The sequence below is a fragment of the Lotus japonicus genome, chromosome 3, assembly GCF_012489685.1.
Source record: "Lotus japonicus ecotype B-129 chromosome 3, LjGifu_v1.2".
Lineage (NCBI taxonomy): Eukaryota > Viridiplantae > Streptophyta > Magnoliopsida > Fabales > Fabaceae > Lotus > Lotus japonicus.
Window position 1 is genome coordinate 76,924,767 of NC_080043.1, and position 15,047 is coordinate 76,939,813.

Sequence of the window (15,047 nt, forward strand, 5' to 3'; positions counted from 1 at the left end):
AACCTACTAAGACTATCTAGGAAGGGGTAAGGGAGTGAGAGAACAGTGTTATGGTGAGCTGAGACGGGCTGGTGAGCTACGGTTGGAGCTGGATGGAGCGTTGCTCCTTGCACGAGAAGGAAGGGCAGCAAGGTGTTCGAACACCGTCGTCAAGCCCGGGAGGGGGTCTTGCAAAGACACTCTAATATCTAAGTTAGCTCAGGAGTTTGGACTATAAAATATCTGAGTGTTGAAGTTAGAAAAACCTACCTTGGCTTCGGTTGAGAGTCCGTTTTATACTTTTTTTTTAATAAGTCAAATGAATATATTGAATGAAGTACAAGGGGTACTTCAACCCAATACAAAGAGGAAGAAAGATAAAGTAGTAAAAAAGAAGCAAAAGACAATGAAAAAACATATTAGGAACATAACCCCCTCCTCCTTGAAATCACAGCTTAATAAAATATGCCTCATTAAAACCTTCCCAGGAAAACCCCCTTGGGAAAAACCTGGAGAAGGAAAAAGAGTACATATTTTAGAAAGCCAAAACGATACCTCCAAAGAGAAAGTTTTATACTTGCTCGATGGGCTAGCGTAGCCTCAGGCAAAGTCATGAGAGCCAAGACCCTAGGGGCTCCTCCACCGTTATATATCTCTAGGGTCTCTGCTATGCTCTGAGATTTAAGGATCAGGGGCTCATAGTAACTAGTAGCTAGACTTCGAGCTTCACTCCTAGCCCTATGCAGTAGGGCAGATGAGATGGTTGAGGTAATTCGCATCCTCTCCCCAGTTAGCACTACTCATACTTAAGGCGCTCGACACATGGCTTGATCGGACTAGTGTGATCATCTCGAGTGGTTAGTCGAAGGTATGGGTCAATCGGTCAAGGGATGGTCAGTTTTACCGATTCCCATAACAAATCTATACAAAGAGAGATGTGTCTAAAAATTTTAACTTGGTGAAGAAAAAATTTACAATGAAAAGAATCTTCACTTATGTGTCACAATATATGTAGAAATGGATTGTAAGTACCTAAATGAATTTGAACATGTAAACTATCTTTATTTGCTATAAATGTGAATTGAAATTAAAAGTATGCATTGCGCAATTACTTTAATGTTTTGTTAGGAAGAAGAAAGAGGTATGTTGAAAAGTGAGAGAAGGTACTCCCTCGTGCGCGCGTCCTAGGGAGCATTACCACAAGTACAACCATGCATGTCAGAGCGATCAGGTTATGATTGAAGCCCTAATTCACTTGCTATTTAAGGGGAACCAAACTAAGGAATATAATTTGTGGAGTTCGCATAAGGAGAAAAGTTAGAAGTTCACACGTACAAACAAGGTTAGCGGCACAGTCCAAAGTTAGGATTCAAAGTTGATGATCTTTGGAGTGATTCAGCACAGATATTGAGAGAATAATAACGTTTACTTTCTTTTTGAATGAGTTTAGCTACTAAGTTGTGTATGTTTTCATTGTATCATGAGTAGCTAAATATTCTCCCTTGATGTTGGGATGTAGGAGGCGAACTAAACCTATTTATATATGATTAGTATTCTGCTTATTAATGAACTTGTATGATCTTTTCAGCGCTTAGTTTTATACGAAGTAATTAACTGTATAACTAGTATGTTAGTTTTCTCTTTGCGAGATAGCGTTTTATGAGTTTATTATAGATTGTTTATCACTAGCATGTGAAACTAATCCTACGACCTCTCTTAGGCATGGTTCATCATTAACTTACTAACCTCTAACCATTTTCAGTTCCTTTGATTAAGTTATTATAAGATAAACAAATCTATTATAATTTACAATTTAATTAGTCAATTTTTTTTAATATAACTTGTATAAATATATTACATATTATAATAAATAATAATAAAAACATTATTTTATTATTATCGGTTGAACCACCGTACAACCAATTGACCGGTCCGATTCTCTAAACATGCTACTCCCTCCGGTCCTATTTATAAGCAACAAAAAAAAAATTCACATAGTTTAAGAAATGTAGTTAAACTAGATAAAATGCATTAAATTTGTCTTAAATTAAAATGAACTTCCAAAATTACCCTTTGTTATTAGTGTTGGAAAGTGTAAAAGAGAGAGAATAATTAATGAGACACATTTTACAAGTTAGAATTAATAAGGGCATCATTGGAAAAAATTAATTAATATGCTCAAACTTTCATTTGATTCTTATAAAAAGGACCAAGATTTTTCTTCTCTTTCATGCTTCCGGAGGGAGTACTAGTTTTAAGTGTTAACACACTAATTTTGGATAGCACCGAAATTTTTCAAAGAGTGAAGTGAGTCTCGGTGCACAGTCACACTAGAAGCAAACCCTGTTCGCTCAGAAAACACAAAACCCTAATCCCAAATTCTCGTCGACATGGACGGTGACGACGAGACATCGGGCCCGATGATCGACGAGATCTACGCCAACGGCGGCGACGACAGCGACAACCGGAGCCGGCGAGCGATCATGAGCGGCGACCAGCTCGACATCGAGGCGTACGCAGGGCTTTACTCGGGGCGCACGAAGATCATGCGGCTTCTCTTCATCGCCGATGCCAACAAGAACCCCACGGTGCAGCTTGAGGCGCTTCGCATGGCCTATGATGAGATTAAGAAGGGTGAGAACACCCATCTCTTCAGGGAAGTCGTGAAGAAGATCGATGGCAAGTTGGGACCTAACTACAACATGGATTCGGCTTGGTGCGATGCGTTTGATCGTAGGGCTGAGCAGAAGAGGGAGAAGCTTGAAAACGAACTCAATGCATATAGGGTATTGTTCTCCTATCACTTTTTTTTTGTTAATTTTTGTTTTTGGTATAATCAAGGGAAAAGAACACTTTGAAATAGTAATTGTATGATATGATAATGGTAGTTTGGTAGCTAATAGAGTCACTCACTGTAATTAGATGATAGTTAACTGATTAGGTTTTTATCTTGTGATTAGTTACACTTAGTTTCGAAGTTTAGGGTTCAGTTGTGATATCCAGTTAGTGGTTAGCTGCTGAGTAAGCATGTCAGTTGTAGGTGATACATGAACAAAACTTGTATAAATTGTTTTGAGTAAAGTTTCATTTACACTTGTTATAAAGTGGAAATTAAGTAGAGAGAAGAGAGAGATAGAAAATGAGAGATGTGATAGGTGATATGATTGTAAAAGAAGAGAGATAGATAGAAAGTGAAGTGGAGGTGTGAATGAATCATAGCTCAATTGTTTTACTGATTGTTAGTAGCTATGTTGAACATGAATTTGAGTCAAAATATACAATTAAATACAATGATTCATTTTAATTTATAATCTTTAATATTAATTATACACTATTTTTCTGTCATGTGTCATTTTGGATCTGTATTTTCTGAAAATTTCCTTTTTGCTATTCGTGCAATGCTTTCTTATTTAGTTTAGACTTTGATTATAAGTCAAACCGATTTTTGATGAGTCATGATATGGGTAATGTTTGTGAAGAGTCACTTTTTCTTTCCTTTTCTTTTTTATTGTGGGGGTTGATACTTGTTTATTTATTCGACCTCTTGGGTGGGTTCAGAGCATTTCATGCTTGTATTGCTATTGGATAGATTTTGTTATCTGTCTGTAATTTTTTTTCTGTTGTTGCTTCTGCTTTCTAATATTGTATTTTATTGAATTGTGTACTTACCAGCAACCTTGTGAGCTTTGCTGTATGTTTAAGTTGTATTTTGTATGTAAGCATCAGTGCTTCACTTTAGCGTTGCTTTTTTATGCAAAATGGCGGTTAGTAATGGGTCATGTATGTAGCTTGAAAGATAAAGAGTTGGTTTTGTGTTGGTGCAATGAAAAAGTTCTGCAGATAGTTATGTTTACCGTGTTATGTGAAGTGTGAATTTATGAGGGTAGATGGTAGTTGCTTGCAATTGTGTTCTGTCAGACTGGAAATTATGCATCATCTTATAATTTTCATTGTGTTGGTGCTCGGATGAAATGTATCAATCATGCGAGATTGAATTTTCATGTTGTTTCCATTTGACATGGTTGAGAATTAGAGAGTAGTGTCCTGTCCGAGACTCCCTGTGGAGCTTTACCTTATATCTAGGTGTTAGTCACACCAAGTGCTTCTTTCCATAATTGGCATGGTGAAGAAGCTAGATGGATAGGTTTTGTGAATTGCCCTAACAAAAATAAGAATAAAAATATGAAGTTACGTGGATAGGTTTTGTGATTTGTTTCTGTTTACTGGGACTGCTTCCTCGTTTACGATATTTTAGTACGGCTGGTTTTTCCTTTTTTAACCAGCTTACTTTAATCACTATTTGCTGTTTTCTCTCATCTCTCATTCAGATTCCTCTTACCTTTTACAGACGAACCTGATTAAAGAAAGCATAAGAATGGGATACAATGATTTAGGAGACTTTTACTATGCCCATGGTCAATTAGGGGATGCTTTTAAAAGTTATGTCCGTACCCGGGATTATTGCACTACATCAAAGCACATCATCCATATGTGTATGAGTGCAATTTTGGTCAGCATTGAGATGGGTCAATTTTCTCATGTCTCAAGCTATGTTAGCAAGGCAGAACAGACACCTGAGGGCCTTGACCCAATAACAGTTTCCAAGCTACGATGTGCTGCAGGCTTAGCAAATCTGGAGGCCAAAAAGTATAAGCTTGCTGCTCGAAAGGTTTGCTCCTTTTCTCTCTCTTTCACTCCAACTCTGCTCAGAATAAGGTTAAGACCAGTTCACTCTAAGATAACTCCATGATCTATCAAATCCCTGATTTTTAGTATAGGATTCAATATTCATTTATCATTGTTTGATGTATGATAACCTATTCACTTGATTGCTTTTAACTTTGGCAACCTCATTTTCAATATTTAATGCAGTTTCTAGAAACAGGCCCAGAACTGGTTAATCACTACAATGAAGTAATTGCACCTCAAGATGTTGCAACATATGGGGGACTTTGTGCACTTGCAACATTTGATCGGGCAGAGTTGAAGGCAAGTTCTCCATTATATTATTATGATGATTTTTTGTCTAAATGAATATTCATTTATACATTGTCTTCATTGTTTTATTTTTTATATTTGGCAGGCGAAAGTTATTGACAATTCCAACTTTCGGAATTTCTTAGAGTTAGTACCTGAAGTAAGGGAACTGGTAAATGATTTTTACTCGAGGTAAGTTGGTGCAAATAAGCTCTTTTGTTCACTTATGCACCATATTAGAAAGAATGTAAATAAGGTAATTGTATATTATCAGAATTTAAAAGAATTGGATTGGAATGTTTGCAGTCATGGATTCATGAGACAGTTAAACTTGATTGATTTTTATGGGGTTGGTTATTCGTTGGCCTTTTGGTTTGTGCTCTGCAAATTAAAACATTTTTAATAGAATTTTCAATTTTATTGAATTGGCATAAGGCGACTTTTTAAGTCTTTAAATATTTATCTAACTCAAACTGTTTAGTATCTTGGGCACCTTCTGCTTCTCTTTGTGCATGGCATGTTAACCAATCTCTTTCACTCATTTTTGCAGCCACTATGCTTCATGTCTGGAATACCTTGGGAACCTCAAAGCAAACCTATTGCTTGATATACATTTGCATGACCATGTTGAGACACTTTATGATCAAATTCGTCACAAAGCTCTTATCCAGTATACACTCCCATTTGTGTCTGTTGATTTGAACATGATGGCTGACGCATTCAAAACAACTGTTGTTGGACTTCAGAAAGAACTTGAAGCATTGATTACTGATAATCAGATACAGGTCTGTTTGGAGTTACTCTCTGTCTTGTTTTCCCTGTGCATATCTAATTTGGGCTGTATTCTCATTTTTCATTTACCTGTGGCCAAATAACTTCTGAATGTGATTTTAAAATTTTCAATGCTTCTTTTACGGTAAAAAGTTGCCTTTCTGGGACTTTAACATGTTGTGGTTTATGGAACCTATTGGACATATGCAGGCTCGAATTGATTCACACAACAAAATTTTGTATGCACGGCATGCTGATCAGAGGAATGCTACCTTCCAAAGGGTTCTAGATACCGGAAGGGAATTTGATCGTGATGTTCGTTCCATGTTACTGAGAGCAAATCTTATCAAGCATGATCACAACCTTAGGGCATTAAGGAAACTTTGATTCTGTATTGAGATGATAATGGGACCAAGGTTGTTATTTTACTTTTTCACAGGCATTGGTCAACTATAAGGAAGAGAAAGTTAGAAGATTACCTTACCTTTGGTGGTTTGAAACAAGGCTGCAAACATTCATTTGTGCAAACATTTAACGACATATTATGGTAGCTTTTGTATATACTCTTTCATAGTTTCAGTTAATTCGTCTCCAGATCTTCATTTCCTTCGTTTGTGTTTGTTACTGTTATTCTATTAGATAAGACACCTTGTGCAACTTCATCGTGTAAAACATAGTTGAGTCTTTCTTAACTAGTATGACCTAACACTCTTGACCACCCTCTAAGCTGAATTGGTCCATGATGCAAAAAATTCACGGTCAATTCGCCTCAGTCCATAACCACCTTCCTCTAAGAAAAGCTTGATGACCACTCCGAGTGGATTAGTACTGTCTTTTATTTTGACCATGAATTTCTTCATTTTTAAGACTTGTCACTGTGTTGATCTTCATTGCAATATACTTAGATGGCTTTTTTAGTTTACTCGAGTGGACACGTACCAATATAATCTTTTCCAAAATGAATTATAACATTACTCCAGCACAAGGTCCACTATTTAATTTCTCACCGAAATCCAAAGCATCCAATATAATCTTTTCCAAAATATTTATATACCTACAACCACGACATCGATGATTTTAAATTCTTGTAAATGCACATTTACCTAACATTTATAGCATGAATCTGTAGCATTACCAGCTAATTATTAGTTGTGGTACCTGTTTTAAAAAAATTAATAGCATTAATTAAGAATTGTTGGTACGTATGCACTTCAGTTCTTAGAAAAAACGGAGTATTTCTTAGAACCAATAGTATTATAAAACGAACAAAAGTTAGATGCACTTCCATACAAACGTTTTTTATGTTGTTTAATTTCAACATGACTCGAGTTAAAAAAATGAAAATAAATCAAGAAAGTAATGATTGAGCTTTTCCATTGGTGAACAAGAAAAATAATAACTACCGGCAAAACTTTTTTACTTTGTAATTTAACCGCCACAAACTACAAGTGTTGCTAGCATTGCTAATTTGCTATGCTGAAAAAGGTGTATACTAATGATTCTAGATTTCTAATTGATGTGAACTGTGAAGTGTGAACCACACGTGCTTCTACAGTTCTACCGACTACACCTCCTAAGCACTTTTGAAAGCTTGAAGAATCCTCACATCCCTTGCCTCCTATCCTCCTTCAAACAAAATAAATATCTAGAATGTAATTTACTTGCTTCATTTATTAATAACATTGTTTTATCACTACTATTATATTGCTTGGCAGGGAATCCATCTTCCAAAATAGAATACTCCACCGCCAACAATCTGTCTGCTGAAGTAAACAGTCACTTCCCACTCCAATGTGCTTGTGCTACATGCATACAAAAAACACGGTAACGCACAGAATCTTACAAGTTAGATAGATCCTTCATCTTGCAATAAATTCAACATCTCTCACTAAATTCTCACCAAAACAATCTCAGCACAGAACAAAAACATCCTCAACTTCATCAAACTCAAACACCAAGTTCCATTAACACTACCAAGCACCAGTTTCCGACCCACCAAACATTCCCTCACGATTTGACCAAAAAGCACCGACTTTCATCCCTGAAATGCAGCAAAACCTGAAACCCAGTTGCTAATTTGACCAGATCCATCTTGTTTCCAGATGGGTCACGTGAACCTCCCACCTTCCAAGCGCAGCAACCCGCGTCAATGGCGGCTGTTAGACCTTGTCTCCGCCGCGTTCTTCGGCCTCGTCTTGCTCTTCTTCATTCTGGTCTTCACTCCTCTGGGTGATCCCCTCGCCGCCTCTGGGCGCCAGACGCTGCTTCAGTCGGCCTCCGATCCGGGGCAGCGTCAGCGCCTCGTGGCGGCGATTGAGTCGGGGCAGCCCCGAGTGATTGAGGCGTGCCCCGCCGAGGCTGTGGACCATATGCCGTGTGAGGATCCGAGGCTGAATAGTCAGCTCAGTAGAGATATGAATTATTACAGAGAGAGGCATTGCCCTCCAACGGAGAACACGCCACTTTGCCTCATTCCACCGCCTAATGACTACAAGATTTCGGTGCAGTGGCCTGAGAGCTTGCACAAGGTATGGTGAACTGTTTTTGGAAGCTCATGAAGTGCTTGAAGTTGGTAAATCAGTGAAGGCTTTTGTTAATTTGATTATTTCAATTGTGGTGCTTTGCACTAGTTTTTACATTGGGGGGTAGTATGTTAAGTGTTTGGCAACTTCGTATTGTTTTAGAAGACAGTAGCTTGTTTTTGTGGATTTTAGTTTGGAATGGATTTGCAGCTATCTGTTTGAGGGTTTTCTAGTATGTGATTGGATTCAAATTTAACTTATTAGTTGTTAGCATCTAGTTTGAAGTTTGAGTGAGGCCTTTAGGAGAAGATAATGATTGCATTTTAAGATGCTTCTGGATCCAGATCCCGTTGTCAATGTGATGCTTTAGGTTGATGTGCCTTGGCTTTTAAAATGAGACAGTAATTGTGAAATGCTACTGCGTTGTGATGTTTGATAAGGTTGACATTAGGATTGCTTCACCAATGTAATGTCATTTTTAAGTAATTGGCGATTTAATAGAATGCTCTATTCAAATTATCTGGCAGAAAAGTTTTGGAGAAAGTTAGGCCTGAAGACTTGTTTGAAGAACCTAGGACAAAAACATTTGCCAACAGAATGTGAAAAATATGTTCAGAAGAAGTGTATGTTGATTGCTAAGTCTGAATTGGTATTGGAATTTAGTAGGAAGTATAGAGAAAGTGAAAAAGAAGTGTTTGAGAGATACCAGAAAAAAAAGGGAGGAGAAAAAAATAAGATGGATTACTTATACAGAGCCCCTATTTATTGGAGATCCTCTGTTAACCTTTTGTGATAGTAGCTTTTCATTATAATATCACACTATATTGTTAATTTTTTTCTTCACAAAAATAAAAAGAAATACATGGCATAGTTTTCTTTCTTTATCTACCTCACCCTTTTCGATTTATATAGCTTTTCATTACAATATTCCACTATAATGTTAAATTTTTTTGACAAAAAAGAAATAGAAACACAGAGCATTGTTTTCTTTCTTTATCTATGTTACCTGTTTGTCATTTACATCTGATCAGCTTTCCATCATATAGTATTTTAAAATGTTGCAAATGTTTGTCATATATTGATAATATATTCTCTGTAGATATGGCACAGCAACATGCCACACAACAAGATTGCTGACCGGAAAGGTCACCAGGGATGGATGAAACTTGAAGGACCCCACTTCATTTTCCCTGGAGGTGGCACAATGTTCCCAGATGGGGCAGAGCAGTATATTGAAAAACTTGGTCAATACATTCCAATGAATGGTGGTGCTCTGAGGACTGCTCTTGATATGGGGTGTGGGGTAGGAGCTATTTCCTGTTTTCTTTTGGCACTTTAGTAGAATTCATCATCATCTAATGTGAAAATGTATCTCATGGTTTACAGGTTGCCAGTTTTGGAGGATTTTTACTTGCTCAGAACATTTTAACCTTGTCTTTTGCGCCTAGGGATTCACATAAATCACAGATACAATTTGCTCTCGAAAGAGGAATACCAGCTTTTGTTGCCATGCTTGGTACTCGCAGACTCCCATTTCCAGCATTTGGCTTTGACTTAGTCCATTGTTCTCGATGTTTAATCCCTTTTACAGCCTACAGTAAGTTCTTCATTGCAGGTCACCTTTGCATTTGCAACCTTCTTAATAGACGTTGCTGCTCTAATGCAGAAACCCTGCCTTGCAGATGCAACTTATTTCCTTGAAGTGGACAGATTACTTCGACCAGGTGGATATTTAGTCATCTCTGGTCCCCCTGTTCAGTGGCCTAAACAGGATAAAGAATGGTCTGATCTCCAGGCTGTGGCAAGAGCTTTGTGTTATGAACTGATTGCTGTGGATGGTAACACAGTGATCTGGAAAAAGCCAGCAGGGGATATGTGTCTCCCTAACCAAAATGACTTTGGTCTTAAGTTATGTGATGATTCAGATGATCCAAGTTCTGCTTGGTAATTCCCGTTGGCTATTTCCAGTCTGAGTTATTTTTCCTTTAACTATCTTTTTTTCTCCACATTTTGCTATGTTCAACGTCAGTAGTGTATAAACCATACATCCTCTATGCTCTGTATCACATGGACCTAATAAGAGTACCACTCGGGTGGATGCTATCATTGTTATTTGTTTACAGACTTTTTATTGTGATTACTTTGGGATTTTACAATTAAGATGATTTTATGATTTATTTTTAGGTACTTCAAATTGAAGAAATGTGTCAGTAGGACATCTTCTGTCAAAGGAGAATATTCTATTGGGGTGATCCCCAAGTGGCCGGAAAGGCTAACTGCTCCACAGCCTAGGTCCACACTACTGAAAAATGGTGCTGATGTATATCAGGCTGACACTAGGCGATGGTTAAGGAGGGTTGCGTACTATAAGCATTCTCTAAACATGAAGTTGGGGACTTCATCTGTACGCAACGTCATGGACATGAATGCATTCTTTGGGGGTTTTGCGGCAGCATTAATATCTGATCCTGTGTGGGTAATGAATGTAGTTCCAGCTCGCAAGCCGTCCACTCTTGATGTAATCTTTGACAGAGGGCTTATTGGAGTGTATCATGATTGGTGAGTTTTTTGCTGAATATCTAACATTTTCCCTTAAAAAGAATTTTTTTTAGCTTTAGCTTGTTTTATTCAATTGTAAAGACACCTTCCTTTCAAAATTCTTGAGTGTTGACATGACTTGAAAGTCAAGTATAGCAGGAAAAATTGTGCAGATAAAGATTTTTCATACTAGCACCTTAGAATTCTTAATTCAGAAAGTACTGCACAGAAATTATTTTGCTCACAAGTTCATTCCAGTCTTCAGTTTTGACTTGTTTGCCATGCTTGTTTGTGGCATTGCGGTTCTGCAAAGCTACTACTTTCCACTGTATCTTATTTTGCATTTTGCTAGCATGTCTGCTTATATTAGATTTGAGCTATCTTATTTATTTGGATCCTGCTTTTAGGCAAGACCTTTTCTCAGTGCAATTACCAATGCATTACAATTTGTAATGGGTAAATATTTTGGATGTAAATTGTTGGGTTACTGTTCCTAGGTGTGAACCTTTCTCAACATATCCTCGTACCTATGATCTGATCCACGTGGCCAGCATTGAATCACTTATAAAGGATCCAGCCTCTGGTAAAAGCAGGTATTTTTATACTAAAATGCTAATTTGATGTCATCCTATTCCTTTACTGCTTGATCTGCTCACAGGCACAGTGGCACTACTTACTATTTTCTGTTGGTGGTGTATTTTCTTTGCGGTCACTGCATCTTAGGACATTTAATATAAACGTTTCATGTCATTAAATTGAATGCATTTGTTAGAAACCCACAGAAGAATGATGAAAGATTACCAAACAAAATTAAAAGAATGTGTTGTATTATTGAAACTTGAACAAGAAGACGGAGAATGAATTCTCCCCAAGGGTTTCCTATTTTCAAAGGATTTCTTTTTTTACTCTCAAACTTTCAAAATGTACAAATGAATCCCTCTAATTTGATTTCCCTCTATTTATAGCTAATCCCCTCCTACTACTAACTATACTTTAAAAACCTCTAACCCGATAGAATAGTCTATTTCTGTCTTCTATCACTAAAATCTCTTAACTGTCCCTAATCAGTTTCCCCTTCTGTTAAATCCTAACTGCGTTTAAATGTTCAATTTTCAAATGTGAAAACTACCTTCTTCTTCTACAACTTGGTTACGTTAGTTTGAATAGTTAGCTTTTGTAGAGCTTGCAACCCTTAAAGAAATAGCTTGTTCTTTGGGCTGCCTGGAATGATTTATAAGTACAGTATGTATCAAGGAATGGTTTAACAGTTACTCAGCTGTTGTTCCGAGTTGTCTAGATTGCCAACTTCAACTAAATTGATGTCAGATCTCAGCTTAAAGCAGCTGTCTCTGCACAACTACAAAATGATGATATGTCATGATTCGTATAGCTACTGATAGAGAAATGTTTCACATAAAAAATGAGCCCACATTGTTTGCTTCCTGACTTCATTGCAGATGCAACCTTGTTGATTTGATGGTGGAAATAGACAGAATGATGCGCCCAGAAGGCACTGTTGTGGTGAGGGATACTCCTGAAGTACTTGACAAAGTTGCTCGTATTGCGCAAGCAGTGAGATGGGAGCATACCGTATATGATAAAGAGCCTGAATCACATGGCAGAGACAAAATCTTAGTTGCAACCAAGACCTTTTGGAAGCTGTAATTCTCATCTCACTTACATAGCTGTGTAATTTAGGTAAAATCCCTTCTCACTGTTTTAAGGATGGGGGTTTCATAGTTGTCTTTATGAATCAAAGGGATGCGGTTCCCTTCTTGTTAATTGTTTATACAAGGAGAAAAAACGAAAAAATGTGAAAGCAGAAGCCAGGGTTAGTTATATTTTCTCTTAGCTATAAGAATCACCTGTAATTCAATGTTTTTATTTATCAATACGTATTTATTGAAGAACATTCATCACTGTTCTATTTGTATCATGTAATGTGGTTTATAAGTTAAAATCTAACTCTTAATTATTTGAGGAACAGCTTCCTTTTTTCCTTTAGCTCTATTTCATCAGCATTTCTCTTAAAACTCAGGGGATTAGCACATAACATGATAGTGTCATGTACGTATCTGTTTATCTCTGAGTATGAAATAGATGATATCTTATAAATTTTGATGTAGAGAGAAAATGACAACTTTAACTTGACATTGTTACGTCACATGAGATTGATCCTAATTTTTCATGTGCCTTAGATATTCGACTTTCCTGTGCACTATGATTGCATCTGAATCACGATGAAGCCATTGAGCAATATGGTAATACACCATAGGGCAAGGGGTTGAGGAGGATTGCAACCTATTGTAATGAGATGGACTTCAGTGGCTGAAGAATCACTTTCTATAACAATTGTTCAATGCCATTTTCCCAGGCAAACATCTGATGGATTTCTCATAATAACCCTTTCACCCAAACATTTGAGGAGCCAAGATTTTTGTCAAAACTAAGAATCTACCAACCAGCATGTTTTAAAAATTAAAGTTAACATAATTATACACTTATTTTAACTAGTTAATTAATAAGAGATTTTTAATAAAAATAACTTGACAGAAATATAAATGGCAAAGAGGGCAATCGAACAATAACTTCAATAAAAAGGAGGGTATTAATTTTTCTTAATCTATGTTCTACACCCTTAAACGGCCCTTAAAATTAATGGATGGAATATGAGAATAATTCTAACATGGGAGATACTTCCTTTATTTCATGAAACCCTTCAAGATTTTTTTTAGTACACCAACGTATTATCCACGAGAAACAATTTTGTTCAAGCAATATTTACATTATTGTGGGATGTAACTCAAGATCATATTTAAGGAGAATGTGCCACACATTTAGCACTAAACTAATTAACCATGTGTTTGTCTTTATGAGGGCAACACTAATCTTGTTTGGATACTGTGACAACTCCTTTCAACATATGACTTTCGAACTTACTATTTTTTTTTTTACAGTATCTAGCTTGTGTATCACTAGACATTGTTGGTTTTTTTGAGATGTATCCTGACATAATATTTTATTTTGTGGGGGTTTATTTACATGTGGAAACAGTTCTTTAAAAATGTCTCAAACTATTTATAATTGACTTTTCATAATACAACAAATATATTCTTTTGAAGTGATTCAACTTTGGTGAGAACTAGCCTAGTGGTTTTTTTTATCATCATATTTACTCATGAGTGCTTGTCAAGTATATCTAGGAACCGTGATCCTAAAACTCAGCTACTTGTTTTTTCTTTTTTGGGTCAAGAACTCAGCTACTTGTTGAAAGCTACATGTAAGTTAGTACATTAGCAGGTTGCAGGTGCCTTATTGTGATCACAGGGCCACAAGTGAAATTTCAAAACAAAAAAAAAACCTCAAATCATTGTAGCTTCTAATGTCCGGTAGTGGGGAAAACACCCTAACATTTTCATCCAAGTTGGTAGTTAAAACTACAGAGAAGTCCAGATTCAAGTGGTTTTGTGTTGGTTGCAGAAATGAAAGTGTAATCTAGTTAGGAATAGAGAAAGCTCTTCAATATTGCAGAGGATATGTCCTGGCAGGCAGAGCCCGTGTTGGGAGCGTGGGAGCCTTTTCTTTGGATGCTTGTTTGAATGAATGAGTGCTAGACTGCTAGCTATAATACATATAAGTACAAGTATATCTACATTGAAATGGAAATGGGGTCATTTTTTTAATCTATAAATTCAAGAAGGAAATTTGTAAGCATTTGTGACTTTGGAACACATTTTTCTTGCATGTGTCCAATTAATTTCTGCTGAAAATATTAACACAAGACAGAAGAAGTTTGGACATTTTGTTACCAGTTTCATATGGTGGTGGAGCCTTTACTCTTTTGATACTAGTAGATATTCAAGAATGACTTATGAGGCATTCAGTACGAGTACCTCACATTCACGTTTTATTTGACATTTTATGCAAGAAATTAAATGGAGGAGCTCGTGAAGAAAGATTGATGTCATTTAATTTATAGCGCGCATAGGGCAGGATGATTGTGCTCGTCTGCTTGTGGTCCCGTTTTTCTTATACTCTATGAGGTCAGCTCATAGAACCATGTGGATTAAATTTGGTTTTACAAATTCGTTTAACAACAATCACATTTTGATTACTTGGCTTGTTTTTAAGTTGCAAAATTTTCATTTTACCCTTCTCTATTTCTGATAATTAGTATCAAAGCTCATTTTCTCGAGGGATGAACCTGATAAGTTTGAGAGTTATATACCAAACACCCAAATACATACACAAGAGATCAAA

The 15,047-nt window shown here is 36.6% G+C and overlaps 2 protein-coding genes across 2 annotated transcripts; both read left to right on the forward strand.

The window, feature by feature from the left end:
• The first annotated feature begins 2,244 nt into the window (after positions 1-2,244).
• LOC130746037 (COP9 signalosome complex subunit 1) lies at positions 2,245-6,333 on the forward strand. The gene is made up of 6 exons (XM_057598544.1): positions 2,245-2,765; positions 4,328-4,648; positions 4,852-4,968; positions 5,063-5,148; positions 5,507-5,741; positions 5,938-6,333. The coding sequence occupies exons 1-6, from the start codon at positions 2,370-2,372 to the stop codon at positions 6,112-6,114; spliced, it is 1,332 nt and encodes a 443-aa protein (XP_057454527.1). The 5' UTR covers positions 2,245-2,369; the 3' UTR covers positions 6,115-6,333.
• A 1,089-nt stretch (positions 6,334-7,422) lies between these two features.
• Positions 7,423-12,773, forward strand: LOC130746038 (probable pectin methyltransferase QUA3). The gene is made up of 7 exons (XM_057598546.1): positions 7,423-8,255; positions 9,349-9,552; positions 9,636-9,846; positions 9,932-10,193; positions 10,434-10,808; positions 11,285-11,380; positions 12,245-12,773. Exons 1-7 carry the CDS (start codon positions 7,830-7,832, stop codon positions 12,450-12,452), a joined length of 1,782 nt encoding a protein of 593 aa, XP_057454529.1. The 5' UTR covers positions 7,423-7,829; the 3' UTR covers positions 12,453-12,773.
• Positions 12,774-15,047: the final 2,274 nt, after the last annotated feature.